The following is a 21,275-nucleotide window of genomic DNA, read 5'->3' on the forward strand; positions in this document are numbered from 1 at the left end:
TACAAAAAAAGCCATTGTATCTGTGTGTTTGGGGAGGTTTTGTACAAAAATATGGTAAAATGTTGTCAGAGCACTAATAATAGTGATGCACAAGTTACCCAGCGAGGATAGAAGCATTTTTTCTCCTTCTTCAAATCTTTAAATAAATCTTGAGAAAAGCATGATGTGGATTTAACAGCCCTCAAGCATTTCTCCTCAATTTTGATTCACAGTCTCTGCAGTTTTTAATTATGTCACTGCATAATTTAACAAATTAATTTATAGACAAATGGCAGACAAAAAAAGCTTTGCTATGTCACAGTTCATTCCTTCCAAAGTTAGAAGACTAATATCCAATCAGTCTGGTGTTAGCGAAACTTCAATGATATTTTGTTAGTAATTGGCATGTGCCAAATAATGACATTATTGTTGTAACACTGTATTGTGTTATTGCGTTGCAGAATATTGGGAAGAAGATGTCCTACCAGCAGTTCATTAGCAATCTGGACGGCCTAGACGACGGCAAAGATTTTCCCAAAGAATTGCTCAAGGTAATTATTTTCTATTATTTTATTATTGTGGACAACCAGCGGGTGAGCACAAGAAAAATACCTTGCATGTCTACTGATAAAGTGTGATTTCTCACCAAACCTGACTGATTTCATTAAAACACACTCCAAACACAGTAACTGCATAATGTGCATGGTGTACAGTAATTGCATATATTCTTTCATGAGCTCTGTCCCAGAAAGCCCGGCTGACTGTGTTTGTGGTGTTTCAGATGTACGGTTTTAACAGTCTCATATGTCTCTGTCCTGGTTTAGGTGCTCTATAACTCAATAAAGAACGAGAAGCTGGAGTGGGCGATGTGAGTATCCAATATCATCCCCAGGAGTCAAGAGCGCTCACATTATCATGTGACTTCTGGGGCTAATCTGTGCGTAATGCGCGTAATACCTGCACACATGCATTAGTGGCGTTCTGTTTCTGCAGCGAGGAAGAGGAGTTGAGGAAGAGTCTATCGGAGCTGGTGGAGGAGCAGTGCGAGACGGGAGGGAAGCGGGTTGTCAGGGTAACGGACGGCATTAACCCTTTCATCGCCATTCCACTTTTACTCAATGCTGCAACGTACAAACACGGGGTTCTGACACGCAAAAGCCATGCAGACATGGACGGCAAACGCAGTAAGTGTAGAATCAGGCTTTTGGATACATTTCATGGTCCTGTTTCCTTAGTTTCTGATTCATTTTCTGTCCTTTCTCCTGTGACGTTCAATATAAGAGGCATCATTTAGCAGACAAATAAATAAATAAACAGAAAGGTAAATCGTGTTAAAAAAAACGTATGTATGTAAACCTAATTTAAAGGCATCATAGCCGGCAAGATGCCTTCTTCTGGCCAATAATTTGCTTCCTCATTTTTGCCAAATTCCCTAATAGACAAGGCAATCCCATAATGCTTTGTGAGAAGCTCAGTGTTATTTCAGTATTACCTATATACTATTATAGTGTTTATTAATATTTTGAATTTGTTTTAATTTTAAACTTTCATTTTAATTCTGGTTAAAGGTTGATTAATTTTGTTATGTGCATTTTAACTTACATTTATTTATATTAGTTTGTGGAACATTTCTAATTATTAACTTAATTAAGTTTTTCATCTAACATTTATAATTATTTTATAAATTAATATGTGTGTGTGTGTGTGTGAGTATCGGCGATGTCAGGCTGAACCTTGTATCTCCAGTAATGCAATTTTTCAGGAAATGGAAAAAAAAATTCTGTATTTTTAAATGAATTAAACACCATGTTGTCAAAGTTGATATTGTGGCTTTAAATATGATCAGACACTTGAATGTGTCATTATATTATTAGCATTTCATCAAAACCAAGCTAAAAATTGAATTACAAGGTTTCTGACCAGCAAATTTCAGAGAATTTTGGACATGCATGTTTTTAGTGGCCGCATCTGAGGCAGTTAGTGCATTAAATTAAATTTCAGCAACATACAGATTATAAGTTTATTGTAGCTATATAGGCTCTCAGTTTTCTGTCATTTGGCCAAAATCTGTTATCGAGTGCATGCTATTTAAGATATACTGGCTATTACTTTAAGACTAATGCTAGACTAAGACACATTTGCTCCTCAAATGCATAAAACATTAGCCTTATATAAAGTGTTTCTTGAGTAAAGTGAGTTTGAGGGATTGCAAGGTTTAGTCTCAAGCTTTTTTATAATACATTTTTTAGGTTTAATATTTGCAAAACCCACAGACAGATGTAAAGGGTGACCAATAGTAATGACGGAGAATGAAAGAAGGAGAATGAAAGAAGGAAATTATGGAGAGTGAAAAAGAAATATATATATATATATATATATATATAATATACACTCAGGGCTTGATATGAACTTTTTTGCTCACTAGCCACTGTGGATAGTTTTCCAAAGTTTCACTGGTCACAATTTGGACACTGATACCATAGGGGAATAACTACCACTATAACTACTAACTAAAATATATAGATATTTTTAATAGCATCTCTAATCTAATTTGGCAGCCGGTATATTAGGTTACTGTCACTTTAAGACCTGACGCACGGACCCTTTATACTGTTTTATATAGCCAATATACTTTATGTGCACGCACTTTGGGTGTGAGCACAAAATCTGCGGGAATGAGTAAAATTGTGCTCAATACGTGCAATCCCTCACCAGAATTCCCCAACAATATTCATCCGGAGGAAATTAAACGAGTGAGTAAAGGATTGGTGTGTCAACTCACTGTCGAGAGATTAGAGAGCGAGAACACACAGCTGGTATCCTTTGTATCTATTCTGCGGAAGAGTTTCAGATATTTTCAGTATCAATATGTATCGAAAAATCAATATTACTGGCAACACTAGATTGCACTTAGTTTATTATTTCAGATGCCTTTTTAAAAGACTATAAAATTCAACCCGCCAAAGTGGCTAGCAGGAGACAACACGCCAACGCTGCTGAATACACACGCATTTAGCGGGTTAAATGTCAAGCCCTATGGATGTGTGTGTGTGTGTGTGTGTGTGTTTATAAGCTATACATTTTTATAAATGTATACAATATTTTATACATGCACTCAGATCGTATTGAAAACGAGCCGAATCTCCTGTGCCGAGGATTGTTTGTGTGTGGAGGCGTTTCCAATGCAGAACATCACAAATAGGTCACTTATGAGATACGCTTGATAGTTTGCATGTTGTCTTAGTAGGTACCTTAGTGAGCTCTAAGGTTTGGAACAGAGCTAATGTCAAGAAAGGCAATAAATCCGCATTATTTGGGATCCGCCAAGATTTCATTCTGTTTAATAATGCAGCTGCTTTAATTAAAACAATTAGGTTGTATCTTACAGAGAGGTGGAGTTCATTTGTGAGCGGGGAAGTTGCTTTACAGATTTTCTTTCTTCGACTTGTGTTGCCGCAAACAGCAGAGGAGCTCATTAGTGAAGTGTGTCTTTATTCTGTCTCTCGCACACACACATTTTCTCTTTTATTCTGTCTCTCTGCAGCCCCGAGAGGACGCCGAGGCTGGAAGAAGTTTTATGCCGTGCTGAAGGGGATGATTCTCTACCTGCAGAAAGTAATTTAAATCTACCTCCCACACACACACACACACACACACACACACTGCAACATACTTATACTACATTTCACAGTATGTGTACTATACTACGCACATCAGACATCAGAAGAGTTAAGACATTTTTTACACAAAATTGGATTTTAAACGGCAAATAATAATTACATTTCCAAGAGTAAAACTGGATGTCAATCAGTGAATTATGTAACCTAGTGAGGTCAAGTTTAAAATGTTACATACTACACACTCTATCACATACTGCATTTTAGAATATAAAAGGTAATATATATCATAGCGTACAGTATGCTAAAAGTGGCACGCTAGCTTTCTATTCTGAACATAATGAGCTGTCTGCGGTCTACATAGGCAGCTTTCTTCTAAGGCAACATGCTAACTGAAATCGAGACCTCGACCGGTTTAAAATGCTCTACATTCTACACAAATTGCAATCCTCACAAGAAGTGCAAAATAAACTCTACTTACAATTGATTTCAGTGGAGTTTGACATTAGGATGCGGTTAAGATAACATTCTGATAACACACAATAGACAGTTCACACAAGTATTGGGTTTTATTAGTACTTTTTCATGTTGATTATTCAGTGTGAATGTAATAAATGTAGTTTTGTCAATTGCGTTAGACACTGCAATACTTAATGGAATTGCTGTCGCCGTGATGGACACACGCTATATTAAAAAGGAACTGCCTTTGTGCATTTAAGGAGTAGTTCACTTAAATAAAATTTTGCTGATAATTTACTCACCCCCATGTCATCCAAGATGTCCACGTCTTTCTTTCTTCAGTCGAAAAGAAATTAAGGTTTTGATGAAAACATTCCAGGATTTTCTCCATATAATGGACTTCAATGGGAACCAAACAGTTCAAGGTCCAAAAGACAGTTTCAGTGCAAACTGCAAACTGTTCAAAGGGCTTTAAACGATTTCAGACGATGAATAAAGGTCTTATCAAGCGAAACGATCGCTCATTTAAAATAAAAATAATAAAGTTCAAGTTTTATAAGCTCAAATGGTCGCCTTGCTCGGTTAGGGTTGGGGTTAGGGTGTGATGCACGTTCGTGACTCTCCTATTCGAATTCATTCATCAAAATTCAATTCAACTCGTTCATTTCGTTCGTTGAATGAACCAAATGACACAAAAAAAGATTCGTTCATTTTGATAAACGAGTTCGAACAGGAGAGTCACGAACGTGCATCACAGAACAGAGCAAGGCGACCATTTGAGCTTCTAAAACTTAAACTGTGTTATTTTTTTTAAAATGAGCGATCGTTTCACTTGGTAAGACCCTTATTCATCGTCTGGAATCGTTTAAAGCTCTCTTGGACCTTGAACCTTTTGGTTCCCAGTAAAGTGCATTATGTGGAGAAAAATGCTGGAATGTTTTCATCAAAAACCTTAATTTCTTTTCGACTGAAGAAAGAATGACATGGATTTCTTGGATGACATGGGGGTGAGTAAATTATTTTTTTAAAAAGTGAACTACTCCTTTAACTGCATTAAAATGCACCTTTTGGAACACAGCCATGGTCTCTCTCTCTCTCATGCATTTTCATTTTCACTGTATCTGTCTCCTCCTATGGCCAGGATGAGTATAAGCCTGATAAAGACCTGTCGGAGGTGGACTTGAAGAACGCAGTACGGATTCACCACGCTCTTGCTACTAGGGCATGTGACTACAGCAAGAAACAGAACGTCCTCAAGCTCAAGACCTCTGACTGGAGGGTCTTCCTCCTGCAGGCCCCGTAAGCATCACACGTCTTTAACTGCTATGAGAGGCTTTTCTTGTTGTTGTTGCTTTTACTGCAGTCGGTTAGTTAACGGCACACTGTCACATTGTGCTAGGATGGGTATTTGTCAGATTGCCTTTATTTTTTGTTTCATTTAACTTGTTTGACTTTCCCTTTAAATGCATGCGTGTAGGAGTGAAGAGGAGATGATGTCATGGATCTTCAGGATTAATCTGGTGGCGGCTCTTTTCTCGGCTCCTGCTTTTCCCGCCGCCATCGGCTCTATGAAGAAATTCTGCAGACCACTGCTGCCTTCATCCACCACTAGACTCAACCAGGTGCACAAACACAGCTGGAAACAGCCCACAGACTCATGAGCTTTAGTACCGGATGTAGTAGAATCATACTGTAATTTGATCATTGATAATTAATTGAACTATTTATTTAACATTAGGGTTAACACATTGCTATCCCATGATGCAATGGAATCAAATTGACTGGAATTTACCGGAAACATTTTTTTTTTACTTATTGATACCAAAAGACATTTTTATGCAAATTGAATCAAAAATGCAATATATATATTATAATAATATATGTATATTCATGAATATTCTATAGTTATTAATATTTTTTTTTAAATTTGTAATATCATTGTATACAAAAATCATGTATAATGCAAAATATGTAATATATAATTTAATTTAATATGTGTAATGAAATATATTTAATATATATAATAGTTTTAGTATTATAATAATGTTTATATTAATAAATATACTATAGTTACTAATATATTTTTTACATTTTTATATATGTAAATATATTTAATTTAAAAATATGTATTTACTCACTGAATTCTAATGTCTTGTGACTTATATTTATTAATATACACTTATTATTATATATTAATTGAATATGTTTATATTAATAAATACAAATATATATTTATAATAAACATATATTTATAAAAAAATATATATAAATAATAATCAATAATGTCCTGTGAGACTTGTATACTAATGTAATACTAATAAAATGAATAGCATTGCATTGGGCTATGTTTTATGTACTATTTAAAAAATAATAATAGGCAGTGTACTGTATATACATGACGGTAGTTATGATTTATACAGGAGGAGCAACTGAAGTCACATGAGAACAAACTGAAGCAGATCTCTCTGGAGTTGGAGGAACACAAGAGAAGCCCGCCAGATCTGACGCCCAAGAGCAAAGAATCAGAAGAGTATCGAATCAAAGAGCACTATTTAACCTATGAGGTCAGACCAATACAAGTCATCTGCAAACGCTTCTGTTTGTCCCTTTAGCTGTCACATTCATGCTTTTGCTATTGCACAGGGCTAATGAAGAAGAACATTTCAGTTAGTTATATTTGTTAGAATATACACACATTTTAACCTTTGTTTTTAGTTATCAATTTGTTTATAGGTCACAAAATAGCATCTGTAAAACATATTAGGTCACAGGTCTGTTCTGATCATAGTCACCAAGGAAAATGAATGCATATTGCAAATAATAAAGTGCTTCTAACCATTGTTTGTTAAGGAGGAAAACCTGTGTATTTAGTTTTAGTTGTCAAAGTTATTTGTTGTAGTGTGTATTTGTCAGCCTGTTGAAATGAGGATAAACATGGTTTATGCTGACCACATTCAATTATATATTAAAAATGGTGAAATAATTATAATATAGAAAAACAAAAAGCTTACAGGCAAAAGCATACATTGACTACAGCATAATCACTTTTGAGGTCAAAATTTGATTGTTTCTGTCTTTATTAAGTGTTCATAATATCTTTGTATGACAGCCTGGTCGCACAATTTGGCATAAGATCTTTAATATATTTTAATAAAGGGAGAAGATGCCAATTTTTCCAGGCCGGACATCACTGTTGGCCACTGCTGTACAAATATTAAAAATGACAGTGTTTGATTTCAAGGACATTTTCGGTCACCTTTGTGCATAAAAACCTATATTGGCTCTCGTAATCTGGGAAATAAAGCAAATTCAGTTGAGAACTGCTGATCTAAATGACATATATAAAGGGTTTGAAATTAACTTTTTCACTCACCGGCCAATGTGGTTTAAAAAAAATAAATAATAATTTTTGAAGTCACCAGCCATTCAGAACTCCTACTAGCCAAAAAGAAAGAAAGAAAAAGAAATAAAAAAATAAAGTTTTGGATCTCATACATTAATTTCTTATTTTAAAAAAATCCTGTCATCCAGCATCTCCTCCCTTCCTCTTTCATCCTCATCAAATGTGTTTTAGGTGAACAGATCAATACAGTACAAACAACAACATGTAGGATGTTGGAAAATAACTATGTCTTTTCTGTTAACCACATGGTTTTTAATCTCCGCTATTGATTCAATGCAAGTGAACAAGCGTCCTGTTATTTGTTGCCTAGTGACGTGTGTGTTCAAGTAGGCCAGATATGAGCAGATTCTGTGCATTGCACTGTATTTAATATATCATGATGACTCACGAGTTCAGTATTAAACTCTAAATCTGCACAGAATCAGATTTGGCCATGATTTGGCTCACACAAACTTCCCAGCAAAACGAACTAAACATAATAACATGCCAAATTGACTAGTGATTTGACAGCGTTACCCGACACATTTGATTTTTAGCCGCATTTGGCGGTTATATATATATATATATATATATGTAACATTTTTGTGTATACCAGGGAACTACTGTTTAGCTAGACAAAACTATCATTTTAATTGAAAGCTAATTTAACCTTCATTTTTTTCTGTGCCTGCAGAAATGTCGCTATGAGACGTACGTCAGCCTCCTGCAGGCCAAGTTCCGCGTGGGAAGTGACGACTTGGATAAGATTGAAGCCAGTCTGTTCAGCGGGGAGGGGAAAGAAGGTTACCTGCGCAAAACTCAGTCCAGCCCGTCAATCAGCCAAGGTCAGGGGGTCAACGGACGGGCCGCTCATAAACACGCCCCCGAGCTTAATAGCTGAAGAGCCTTTTCTGACCCCTGAACTCATGCGACAGACTCACGTCTGACCCCGACTGCGGTGGGTTCAGAAACCCGAGACGGACTCGTTTCGTGAACGGAGAGAAATACAAACGTAGCATTATAATATCCTTATTATTTCAATGTACAGTAAATTTATTATGTATTATTAGTATTATTAATACAATAAACATAGTTAATAATGCTATGAACATTATTATTTGCCAAATACAAAAAATGAGGAGACCAAGACTGTATAAGTGAGAAGAAATGACAACACTGCATATAATGTCAAGAGAAAGTGAACTACGGCATCACAAACGCGCTTTGGGAGATGCAGCCATGTTGTGATGTCATTTAGAACTTTATAGAGTGCCGAAGTGATGACGTCACTTTGTAGGACAACTCGGAAGCTAGCGGCGCATGGGTTCCCTCGATCGAAAAGCAATGCATTTTCCCCATAGACTTTTGGAAAATCGCAAAAAATAAGATCTGTGTTTAACAAAGAGTTGTGACCCTTACACGTTTTGTCTATCAAGATAATCTTTACAAGTTAATCCAAAATGTATACATTTTGAAGCCTATATAAAGTTTTTAAACAACACAAGCAGACACAATGAACTGTGTGTTCCATGTCATAGATCAAAACGTGAAAATATTTTGAGGCTTTGTTCACCACAGACCTTATTTCAGGCGATTTAGCAAAAACCCATTCAAAAATCCCATAGACTTTAGAGCGAGGGAACCGGGAGTGCTAAAATGCTAACTCACTTCCGCGTTTTGGCCTACAGAGTGACGTCGTAACTTCGGCACTCTATTATCACGCAAAGAGATTCATTTAGATTTCCTTTAGATTAAAGGGACAGTTCACTCACCCTCATTGTTCCAAACCTGTATGATTTTCTTTCTTTTGTGATAAGATGTTTTGAAGAATGTTGGGGTCCAAGAAGCAACATCAGACCCCATTTATTTTCAACAATGTCTGAGACATTTTCCAAAATATCGTCTTTTGTGTTACGCAGAAGAAAGAATGACATGAGGTGAGACAGTTTCATTTTTTGGTGAACTGTCCTTTTAAGAACCATTTTATAAGACCTATGACATCACAAAGGAGCAATGTGATGGTTTGAGAATTTAAATGTTAAGTCTGTCATTTTTTTTTCCAATGTTAAAGTTTTAGTTTAATATGCAGAGACAAAAATGAGTGAAGTAAATATTTCCCCAAAATGAGTTTGACAAGCCTGAAAATAGTTCAACCAATAGCATCGGTTTGGGGGCGGGACTGTCAGTTTGACTGACCAACGGCAGACAGGGATCATCTGTGATTTTGAAAAGTGGCGCAGAAATGACACGCTTCACCTTTAAATAATCCCATGACATCACTTAGCAGTCTTTGACATTCTTTATGACATCACAATGTGTATATCCCAAGGCTGTGTGCGATAATGGTCTGGTTTAGATGTAGCATTTGATGTACTTGTGAGACGTACACAGTATCGGCCTCATGAAGTAGCCAGTTTAAGGGCTTTGCCGCACGCGGAGGTGCATGTAAAGATTCAAGTGGGCTGTCTGTAGTGTTATACAACTACCACATTGTAATTATTTATTATGTCATATTTATGAATTGTACATTTATTTTCTCCTTTCGGAGCCTATATAGCGGACTACGGGAAAGCGCGTGTAAAGACGAATACATTTGACCCTTGTTTGGTTTAACCCACACCATTGTTTTTGTTCAAACTCTCTTTAAACCGAGGAGCTGATGGTTGATAATGGACCCATGGATATAATGGATGTTGAAAAATGCAGTGTCTTAACACGGAACAGGGTATGGGACATTGTAATCGTATGCGCACAAGCGAGGAAAGTCGAGTCGGAGTATGCAAAACCGTGAAGAAGAGGAAAAACTTTTGGGGCTGAAAGCGACACCCTCATTTTCTTTATTCAATGGACCACAAAGCCTCTATGTGTCTCTATGTGCCTGCAGAAGATTCAACCTGGACTGATCATTGAGCAGCAGGACTGCAAACAACACACCATGAACCTCCCGGCCTCTTCCTCTGAATCACTGTAGTCAACCCAAACGTCTCAACCCTGGAAAAGTGTCACTTTTGAAGAAGATGAGCCATCAAATCGGCCTCTGAAACTCAACGGTACAAACTTTGATCAAGTGCAAGTAGATTTTTATAGTCCTGTTTAAAGCATGAGGACATTGAAAGTGAGAGAATGAGCTTTTGGCTCTTTTATGCTTTATGGATGTTGGAATGACGTAAGAGCTGCGGTTTTATACATTCTTAGTAATGGCTTTCGTAAAAGGACCTCTATAGCCTACTTTTCGCTTTGGCTGTTGTGCTAACATGATTTTCCCGTTTAGGGTAGGACTCGACGCTGTTGTAATAAAAGATTGTGATGATTATTTCACCATCTCCGCCTGCGTGGAAGGAATCTGTGTGTTTCGTGCCATTTAAAGACTTATTTCTGCCACACAGCTTAGTAGGAGCTCTTTTGCTAAGTGTTTCATTAATCATTTCTTATAAAACAGCACTGGTATATATTTCATCTCATATCTAATGTCTTTATTCTAATCCAAAGTCGTCATTTTCTTGGTAAATTCTATTACACATTACTATCAATCAAGTCTACGGCAAAAAAACTCTTTAAGTCAACATGAAAAGTTAACCCATTTTATTTCCACTTGATGTTGGTTGAGAAGGAAAACAGTTTTAGAGGAACTACTGCACTAAAGAACATCCAAAAATAAGACACGGAGTATGTGTTATGAAAGTAAGTAGGGTTCATTTTGATTTCATGTTGACTTTTTCAGGTTAAAATGCCAGTGAAACTAGAGTACTGAAGGAATAGGTCCTAAAACTTAGAAACAAGTTCACGAAGTTAACATGTTTGCACCTCCGGTTTTCTCGTTCATCTTCAGAACACAAATGAAGATATTTTAAATGAAATCTGAGAGCTTTCCGTCCCTCCATTGACAGGTACACTCTCAGAAAAAAAGGTACAAAAGCTGTCACTGGGGCTGTACCTTTTCAAAAGGTAAACTTTTGTCCATGTTAGGTGCTAATATTACATTTTAAGTGTTGATATGTACATTTTAGGTGCTAATAAGTACATTTTAGGTGTTAATATTTACATTTTAGGTGCTAATATGTACATTTTAAGTGTTAATATGTACATTTTATGTTCTAATAAATACATTTCAGGAGCTAATATGTACATTTTAGGTCCTAATATGTACATTTTAGGTGTTAATATGTACATTTTAGGTGCTAATATGTACCACTAAGGTACCAATATGCAGCCTTTGGGTACAAAAGTGTACCTTTCGAAAAGGTACAGCCCCAGTGTCAGCTTTTGTACCTTTTTTTCTGAGAGTGTAAGCAACTACTACTTTGACGCTTCAAGTTCATAAAGAGATCGTAAAACTAATCCATGTGAATTGAGCGGTTTAGTCAGAATTTTCGGAAAAGACACGATCGCTTTATATGATGAACAGTTTGAATTTAGGCTTTTAATCATATATTGATCAACACACAACAGGGGCCTATACCATGAAGCCGGTTTAGGTGGCTAGCCAGGTACGGTATATTCCAGTTTAGTTTGCGCCAACCCTGGGTTTAGACACCATTAAAGTGGTTTGGCTTTTAGCAGTGTTCATCGCCATAGTAACTTGCGCTCCACAGCTAACCTGGTCCGGGGCAGGATATGTTCCAGGTAAGTGGTTGCAAACCGATCTTGGACCAATCAGCTGTGAGCAAAGTGACACATGTCTGACGCGATGTCTGTTTCTACTCCAAATTAAAGGTCACATAGCACATTTAGTAATGCTCATTTAGAATAATAAATTTGCATGATTTAGAAATTATTTGTGTAATTATTATACCCTTAAACGATCTTGCATTTTCAGTTCATCAATTATTATTATGCAAAATTTGGACTAAAGCACTCAATTGGCTTTATGCACAGCTGCACTACTTTTTGAATTGCAGCCAGCTCCTTGTTTCCTGTCTGCCATTATTGGACAAACTTGATTAATTCAGGTGTGCCTGATTATTTTTGTTGTGACTACTCAGGTCAGACACACCTGGATTAATCAGTTTGTCCAATAATGACCGACAGGATACAAGGAGGTGGCTGCAGTTCAGGAAGTAGTGCAGCTGTGCATAAAGCCAATTCAAATGGATTAGTTTTACAATCTCTTTATGAACTTTTTGAACCATTTAAGTGTCAGTTATGTAGCTGTCAATTTCAATAGTTTTGCTGTGTTTAATGCAGGGTTTCTCAAACTCGGTCCTGGAGAGTTTAACTCCAACCCTGATTAAACACACCTGAGCAAGCTAATCAAGGTCTTCAGGATCACTAGAAAGTCACAGGTAAGTGTTTTTGTTTAGGGTTGAAGCTAAACCCTGGTTTAATGTTTGTTGGAGAGTTCATAAAAATCCTACGAAGTAAGTTGAAGTTATGTGGCCTTCAGTGCATGCCTATTAGCTTTGGGATCCCCTGGAAGCTAAATGCTAAACTGGATCTAAAGCTAATTTGACCCCACCTGACTAGCAATATCTTATCATAGTTCTCTGTTGTGACGCAAATAAAAAAAAAATAGAAAGATTGTTCTTCCCGTCTGAAGTTCCTGTTTAATTTAGAGGTGTACAAAGTAAAGTAGGTTAAATTAAAGCAACTGAAGTTTTTAAAATAACACATTTTCTGTGTTCCTTATTCGCTTTAACCAATTGAAGAGATACAGTAGTCCACCCAAATGTTCTTTCATCATTTACTCAACCTGTATGACTTTTTTCTTTCTTTCTGTGGATTGCAATTAAAGATATGTTAAGTCAGTGGGGTCCAAACATAACAATGTATGATGGCAGAGTTGCAATCAATGTTAGGTAATTTATTTCTTAAAGGAGTAGTTCACTTTTGAAAACACTTTTGCTGATTTACTCACCCCCATGTCATCCAAGATGTCCTCGTCTTTCTTTCTTCAGTCGAAAAGAAATTAAGGTTTTTGATGAAAACATTCCAGCATTTTTCTCCATATAATGGACTTCAGTGGGAACCAAACGGTTCAAGGTCCAAAAGACAGTTTCAGTGCAAACTGCAAACTGTTCAAAGGGCTTTAATCGATTCCAGATGATGAATAAGGGTCTTATCAAGTGAAACGATCGCTCATTTAAAAAACAAAATAACAAAGTTCAAGTTTTATAAGCTCAAATGGTCACCATGCTCTGTTCTGTGACGCACTTGTGACTCTCTTGTTCGAACTCGTTCATCAAAATGAACGCATCTTTTTCCGAGTCATTTGGTTCATTCAACGAATGAATTGACTCGGAAATAGATGCGTTCATTTTGATGAATGAGTTCGAACAGGAGAGCCTTAAGACCTTTATTCATCATCTGGAATCGCTTAAAGCCCTTTGAACAGTTTGCACTGAAACTGTCTTTTGGACCTTGAACCGTTTGGTTACCAGTAAAGTCCATTATATGGAGAAAAATGCTGGAATGTTTTCATCAAAAACCTTAATTTTTTTCGACTGAAGAAAGAAAGACATGGACATCTTGGATGACATGGGGGTGAGTAAATTATCAGCAAAAGTTTTTTGAAAAGTGAAGCACTCCTTTAAAAAAGCCACTGGAACTGAGCTGATCTGGATATTAGAATTCAAAGACATGAAAACACCAATCACTGCCAGGGAGGAATGGATGATTTATTGCAATTAGTCATTTTCAGACACAAACGCTTTCCAACTCAAGAACAACATACGTACCTATACAAAAACACACTTGTTACCAAGAAACATAAATCGGAATAAAATCGTGAGAACACGCAAACAGCAAAGGGAACAAACGGAGGATGCAGAAGAGGAGGAGGATGGTGGTTGTGGCAATGATGAAGAGTAGAACACGGTGGATCTCTAAGCCAATTTAAGCACCATATTCATGTTATAGGAAAGGCAGAACAGAATACCTTAGAATGGGTACACACACATGAGAATAATCATCACAGTATTTTTTCATTAGACATTTTAACCAACTAAAGAAAATAACAGTTGGTGCACTACTTAGTCATCATGCAATTTACTTTAGTAAACCTTCTGTAACACAGACAAAATAGACTTCAATATGTAGAAGAACTTCATAGATTACTGCCAAACAGCAATTGTCACAAAGCCTGGAAAGTAATTATAGAATCTTTGAATGTGAGGTCACCTATCAAAAATAATATGCTGATTTTTTTTCTTTTCATTTTCTTTATATATTTAAAGTGCAAGTATTTTATCCATTTGATTCAATGCTTTCTGTAAGTATAAAATACAAAGGAAAAAAAAAACAAACAGCAATATGCTTTCTCCTATATATATTTCCTGTGCATATAGGAATACATATATAGGAACCATATGCATATTTATATATTTAATTCTATATATTTATATATATATATATATATATGCTATCTTTTTTTAATAAAGAGGCGCATCATATGTAACAAACCATATATACACACACATCACAGGTCATATATATATTTAAGTACAACACATTTGATAGGGAATAAAAAGGAAATGGTTGGTGGGATATGTGAATACCCTCCTTGTGCATTGACCCTCGATGCAGGACCCATCCCAGACAGTCCGCTTAATACGCCAAACGCTCACAGTTACATGCTAAGCAGGTCGAAGCCTTGACCTTGTGAGACAAGTATGAGAACTAACCCAAGTTCGTGACTGGCCGTGGTTTAAGATGGAAGGGGGAACCGTATAATCGCACACGCACACACATACACTTTCGTAAGATTAACACGTAGATCAAGTTAAAAGGTCTTCGCATATTGGAAACTGCGGATACACGAGGGCTTTCAGTTCACAAATCCACGTTCCACTCATTAAGGTCAGGTGACGTTGGAATCGGCACCGCTAATTGGAGAATAGACTAGAGTTGGAGTACCTATCTTGTTTTTTAATGTCCCCACAGCCTGTTGTGCATCAAACCAATACTGGTCTTTGCTGGTGGAGAGATCGAACACTATCAGACGAACGTTACGAGAAATTCTTGGCTGAACGCTGCCACCCGGACAGGATTGAGCCATTTAGTACCCGATAGCACCTTCACGTTTGACTTTACACATGTGCTCATTCCATCGAGGGCATCGTCTGAGAGCAAAAGCTTCTTTCCGAGGGCACTTTTTTTTTGCAGGTTTACATTGTTTTGCTCTAGAAAACACCCTTCAATGTGAACTTCCAGTTTCGATTTCGCACTGTGGCACACGTCGAACAGTTTTCGTAATCGGTTCCGGGCAGTGATAGGAAAAAACATTTGCTTACCGGCATCAGAGGAAAAGAAGTATAACAGTGTACAAATAGACTTAAAATAGCCAGGACAAAAGCAGCATGCCGTCTTAAAGAGATGCGTATCGAGCAAGACAAAGTGCCAATGTACGCTTTAATATTGTGCAGTGGTAAACAAGAGACCAAACGCACCACGTCCCCAGTAGACTTCCTCATGTGCTTAGCACAAAACGGGCCTTTAGCACGGGGGTCTGTGGCTAGAAACCCCTCAACTGTCTGTAGGCTGGTGGCTTTACTAGATACAAGAATCTAGTTTTTACAAAACCCCACATATCCCAGTAGCTGTGATGTATGGGTTTGACAGCAACAGGTCTTTCACCACACGTCTCAGCAATAGTAGCGAGTTGGCTTACGTCAAGAGGGAAAAAAAGGTCTTTATCTTAAACTTTCTTCAGATATTTGATCAAATAAATAGTTATGAATATCTCTGAATGAAGCATTGTGCATTTAACATAAAAAATACTAGAAACCGATTATTAAACTACTCCAACCACCGAGAAGCTTAAACGACTACATCGATATTTTAGTTTAATACGCCGAGATGTTTCGCAAGCCTTTTTTTTTTTGCCATTGCAGGGGACGAGTATCCACACACACAAAATGACGAAGTCACGCAAGATTCAATCCCCTCGCAAACTCCCACCCCCCTCGGACCCCAAAAACATCACATAAAATAGTATTTCCGGAGGTTATGTTACCATTCTAATCAATTGGATTAGAAGATTATTGTACAATACATGACTATTTATAGCTTCGGTTTCATAATATGTGTGTGTGAAATTTTGAAAAGACGTTAATTGTTATATATAAATAGCTAGCTCAACATCATAAAGTGATTTTTAATCAGGCATTGAATAGAGTACCCATTTATAATGTCTTTAAGTCAATAGTTTTGCTTCGGGGGTCCAAAGGGGGACCTACACCTACTGGGGGGACTGAAGTTTGCGCAACACCGCCATTGGCACGCAGCCTACAATATATTGCACACGATACTGAAGTGTTAGCACTGTAAGTAAAATCTCAAGGTGCGATGTGACGATGTTGACAACAAACGAATTCAGTAACTGATAAGTTAGACCGGCAGAAGAAAATCCCACGAACGGGGATATTAGCACCATACAAAAAAATCATACAGGCTACTGCCTCGGCCGTAAGTCTACTAATATAGGCCTACATTAGCATAACGCTGGGCTGTAGCAAGAAACATTTTTACCACCTTAGTACGCTTTTTTTTTTCTTTTACAAGGAGCAGACCCCCACCGCCTTTAGGTGACTACTGCTATATTCACATCGTGTCGGAATTACGACGCATTCTGACAAATCCAGTTCGCGTCTTTGTCGTAATTTGGACATTTGACCATCAACGACAAAACCGCTCATGGATCAATTTTGGCATCGAGTGCTGCTGCCGCTGAAAACGACTCGCAGAATTGAAGTAACTACGAGACGACGTGAACGTAGCACGTCCATGTTTACGTCGGCGCTGTTTGATTATGACATCATCGTTCTTTTCCCGGCGACGTGGAGGGCCGAGAGCCCCGTGAGCCTCTTTCTTTGATTGGCTTGTCGAAGAAGTCATCGAAGAAGCACCACGAGTGGTACAGCAACAATGCTGTTGTGACCCCGAACGACAAAGAAAGACAAACAGCGATCAGAAAGAAAATCAGACACGTAAAGCATGTAAACGTGTGGAGAATATAAGGCACCAGAGTTGTTTTTTTGACGTTGTAGAGGATGCTCCGCGCAGGTATTATCGCAAGTCACACTAGTGGACAACTTCTGTTTGAGTACCCATCCCACCCCACCCCCATCCCACAAAACAAAACAAAGAAAAATTCCCACAGAAAACGTGGGCAATTTCATAAGGATCTAAGTACATCTGATTCACAAAATCATAGTTTGTATATCTAAGTTAGCACTTCAATGAAACCGTCTGCCCAAATATCAGTGGGCATGGTGCAACAGGGTTCGTTTTTAACAGGAACAAACGCCAACCGGTCGTTTTAGCAATGCCTTCGCTGTGCGGCTACCGAAGAACACATTGCATGACGCATGCAAACAAACAATCTCATTTGCTTCGTGTATAGAGTTAAAAGGCAAATGAGTAAACAACGACTAGATTTTCTCATATGCGTTTGAAGGTGCACTCATTCATATTTTGTTTTATATTATTCTGCAAATGAAAGTTGAGTTTCTGTAGATAATTTGGTTGGTCATGTGATCTCATCATGGTGGTACCCATGATGCAATCATGATGGAGTGCACCTTTTAAGTCGAACCAGAAGGTGTGACGTCCATTACGTATTTTGAATATTCCAAACAGAGCGCGTGTAGAAATACACACAGCACTCCCTAATCTTTGCACCTTCACTTCTGATGTTCGTTTGCATGTTGAACTTTTGGTTCAAAATGGTTCCTAAAGAATAGCTTTTGTGCTGGAAGTCAAAAAGTAAGCACTAATAATTCATATATTTCTTCCTCTTTGTCAATTTGCACCATTGGAAATAGTTACACTGCAGAAAAAATAAAATAAAAATCCATCTTGTTTTCCAGTAAAATCAGCCTTAAAACAAATTTACTTGACAAGCAGAAATGTACAAGTCAAGTTAGAGAGGGGTCAGTTGCTCTAATAAGCAGCTCTTGCTTTGCAGCTCTCCTTAAAACCCCCAGCGTGCATGCTGAATATCAGCAGCATTTTCCACGTCATGTCATCAGGTTTTACACATGAAAGAGACGCATCTATCAAATTGACAACACAAATGACAGGTGTCAGTTCTCAACTTAGAAAGCAACTGCCCCCACTCATGTGTCAACTATCACACAGGACAATTTTTTTTTTTTTTGAAAGGGTAATTTTACCATTGACTATGTATGTTCTTTACTTTCCAGTATTGACATTCTTTGCTGTGTGTTATGAGTGGTTTGAATAAAATTGTGCACACTGCTGGCTGGGTTTTACTTAAAACATATATATATATATAGGCTAGTACTGGAAAACAAGAGGATTTCGCAGTGCATTAGAGCTTGGATGTGTCACACACGTGGGTAAAGCGGGATATACACACACTCCAGCACCATCCTGGACACGGTTCACACACATGTTGTCGATAGCAGCGTCTTACTGTTAAATGGTGGGTAAGTGGGTAACTTCCGGCGATGAGTGAAGAGATGCAACTGTTCGAGTCTGAGGGTTGTTGTGTGTCTGTGTGTGTGTGTGTGTGTGTGCGTGTGTGTCGAGCGATCCCATATTACAGTAACGTCTGATTATCATGTCATTCGTTCTGAGCCCATATATTAGTCCTCGTCCCCCTCGTCCTCTTGCAGGCCCTCCGGTAGCATCTCGCGCGCCCTCCGCTCCCGGCTCCGCTCCTGGATCTTCTTCATCTCGTCCGCGTACTTGCAGAAGGTCGTGCCGAATTTGGACCACACTTTGCAGGGTACGGTGATGGAGTTGCGGTAGGTGGGCTTCACCTCGCTTACCCGCATAAAGACGCCGTACTTGTTGGAGCCTACGTCGAAGAAGAAGCGCTTGTTGTCGACTGTCAACGACGTGCCTTCGGGCAGTTCCGCCGGGTCCTCGTCCACGCCGAAGTCATCGATGAGTTTGGCCAGCGCGTCGCGGAACTCGATGAGTCCCTGGGCCGGAAGAGCGATAGTCTGGCCTTGCGAGGTTCCCAGGCCAGGCCCGCGATTGACGGTCTGCCGGATCCGGAGAAACCGCCCCCTCTGGTTCTCCTTCAGATCCATGTAGTACTTTCTGTTCTCCCGCACCAGGAACTCGCTCTTAAGCGCCCTCCTGGGCTCGTCCTGCACAATCTCGGGGTTGCTGGGGCCCAGCTGGGCGTAGTGCTCGATGAAGTCTCCCAGGTAGTCGCGGAACTCCACGGCGACGGACATGGAAAGAGTCAGGCGGCTCTTGTTTCCTCCGGCCCCGACCTCCGCAATCTTCAGAAAGCGGCCTTTGGCGTTCTGCTTCACGTCCAGATAGAAGCGTTTGTTCTGGATGTCCACCCGCTTCGAGGCGAGCTCCTCCGTGTCGTGCTGGAGTCGCGATGCGGCGCCCGGTTGCAACGGCCCGGCGCCGGGGCCTGTGGCGAATCCACCGTGCTCACTTTCACTGTCTCTGTCCGCCATGATGCAGCCTCCCCTCGTACCTTCTCTCTCTCTCTCGTTCTCTCAGCCCTGCTGCTGCAAACCGACTGCTGCTGAGCGACCGACGAACTCTCGCGAGATCCGCTGCCAGAGACGCTTGCTGAAGGAGGAGACGACAACCTGCGCGTCCGTTGGACGAAGCGTAACGGTCAACTTGGTTCAGGTAAGCAACAAACACAACATTTAGCTACAAGAGGGGAAAAAACAACAATAAAAAGTCTTCGAATATGGTTTCAATAAGGGAAATTTTAAAATGGACTAAAGGCTGTTATTTATATATAAATTAGGCTACACCATAGAAGAGTTTTAGAGTTTTGTAATTCAAATTTAGCCTCTGTAACGTTCTGTAATCGGTCTTTCTTGTAAATAATATTACTCACGAATGTGGAAAATAATCTATTTTTAAAGATTCACCAAAAACAAAATCTGTAAAACCTTGTAAGACAATCACATATTTATTAGACCTGGCGTCTTTGGTTGGCGTGAAGACGTGTTTTAAAACATTCGGTAAACATTTGCGGATACATTCATGTATAAATAGGCTAACGTTATCTGGCTCTCATATAATGGTCTTCTTTTATAGGCTACAACTTTTTTTGTAATAGTCTCTGCAATGGTGGAGATTGATGTCGAAGATTAGTCCACTCCAGGCAGACAGTTTGTTTTCTTCCGGAAAAAAAGCAGTTTGTTCAGCATAGGCTACTGAAGCATCAACTTCTCCATTGACTTTCATTCAAACAGAAGTAGGCTCTTACGTTTCGCATCTTTTAGCTCACATTGAAGTCTCCATCTGGTAGAGGGGCTCTATTTCTGCAGTCCATGAGATTCTTCAGATCAGGAATGTGTTAGTAAAAGTCACAGCGTTAAGATTGCGCACAGAGCAAGAAACTTGTTTGTTTATCACTAGATGTATCATCTATCATATTCATCGAATGCATTCGTTTAATAAGTTTTGTGTGTGAGAGTGATACAGACAGAGGGACTCAAAAGAATAGGCTATTACATAATAATAATCAGCATGTTGGTGTTTTATTGCTGTTAGCCATCATGCATTTTTTTGTAAATCTTGTTGCATTATTAGTAGGTCATATAATGCATCATTAATTATAAAAGAAAAATACATTTTAAGATTACAATCATAGGGAAAATGACAGGACTTAAAAATAGTAATGATATGGATTCATAGGCACAGTATTTTTGATTCAGCACCACGGACAGCAACCGTGGGCTCTATGAATGAGTGAATTAGTTCTTCTCAGGTTGTTTCTCATTAATGCAAGGACGTCTTATGGGAAGTGTAGAACATGAGAAGAAATGTATCTTTCATTTACTTTAGACAAGGAATTACAGAAAAATCTAGTAAACACATGTGACGAGTTTTCATAAATGCAATATTTGCATTCTTGTCGGTGGCATACATTTTAAAATCGTTTA

General features: G+C 38.5%; 3 protein-coding genes across 4 annotated transcripts in view; 2 read left to right on the forward strand and 1 right to left on the reverse strand.

Moving 5' to 3' along the window:
* Window positions 1-10,760, forward strand: part of psd2 (pleckstrin and Sec7 domain containing 2) — a 45,235-nt gene extending 34,475 nt beyond the window's left edge. The window contains exons 8-15 of one of the 2 annotated variants that reach the window (XM_039649024.2): window positions 441-530; window positions 804-847; window positions 973-1,163; window positions 3,524-3,594; window positions 5,197-5,354; window positions 5,533-5,677; window positions 6,476-6,619; window positions 8,132-10,760. In XM_039649024.2, coding sequence (XP_039504958.1) covers window positions 441-530; window positions 804-847; window positions 973-1,163; window positions 3,524-3,594; window positions 5,197-5,354; window positions 5,533-5,677; window positions 6,476-6,619; window positions 8,132-8,338 — 1,050 coding nt within the window. In that variant the 3' untranslated portion in view covers window positions 8,339-10,760. Of the gene's footprint in view, window positions 1-439; window positions 531-803; window positions 848-972; window positions 1,164-3,523; window positions 3,595-5,196; window positions 5,355-5,532; window positions 5,678-6,475; window positions 6,620-8,131 lie in introns of both variants that reach the window. The other variant, XM_039649023.2, reaches the window with a different exon arrangement.
* Window positions 10,761-14,030: 3,270 nt separating this feature from the next.
* purab (purine-rich element binding protein Ab) lies at window positions 14,031-19,823 on the reverse strand. Its single transcript, XM_039649031.2, has one exon. The coding sequence runs from the start codon at window positions 19,821-19,823 to the stop codon at window positions 18,984-18,986; it is 840 nt and encodes a 279-aa protein (XP_039504965.2). The 3' UTR covers window positions 14,031-18,983.
* A 41-nt stretch (window positions 19,824-19,864) lies between these two features.
* The window catches only part of nrg2b (neuregulin 2b), a 77,065-nt gene continuing 75,654 nt past the window's right edge, over window positions 19,865-21,275 (forward strand). The window contains exon 1 of the mRNA XM_039649028.2: window positions 19,865-20,004. The gene's annotated coding sequence lies outside the window, so the exon portion shown is untranslated. The remainder of the gene's footprint in view (window positions 20,005-21,275) is intronic.

The sequence above is a fragment of the Pimephales promelas genome, chromosome 9 (assembly GCF_988280905.1).
Source record: "Pimephales promelas chromosome 9, fPimPro1.hap1.1, whole genome shotgun sequence".
NCBI lineage: Eukaryota > Metazoa > Chordata > Actinopteri > Cypriniformes > Leuciscidae > Pimephales > Pimephales promelas.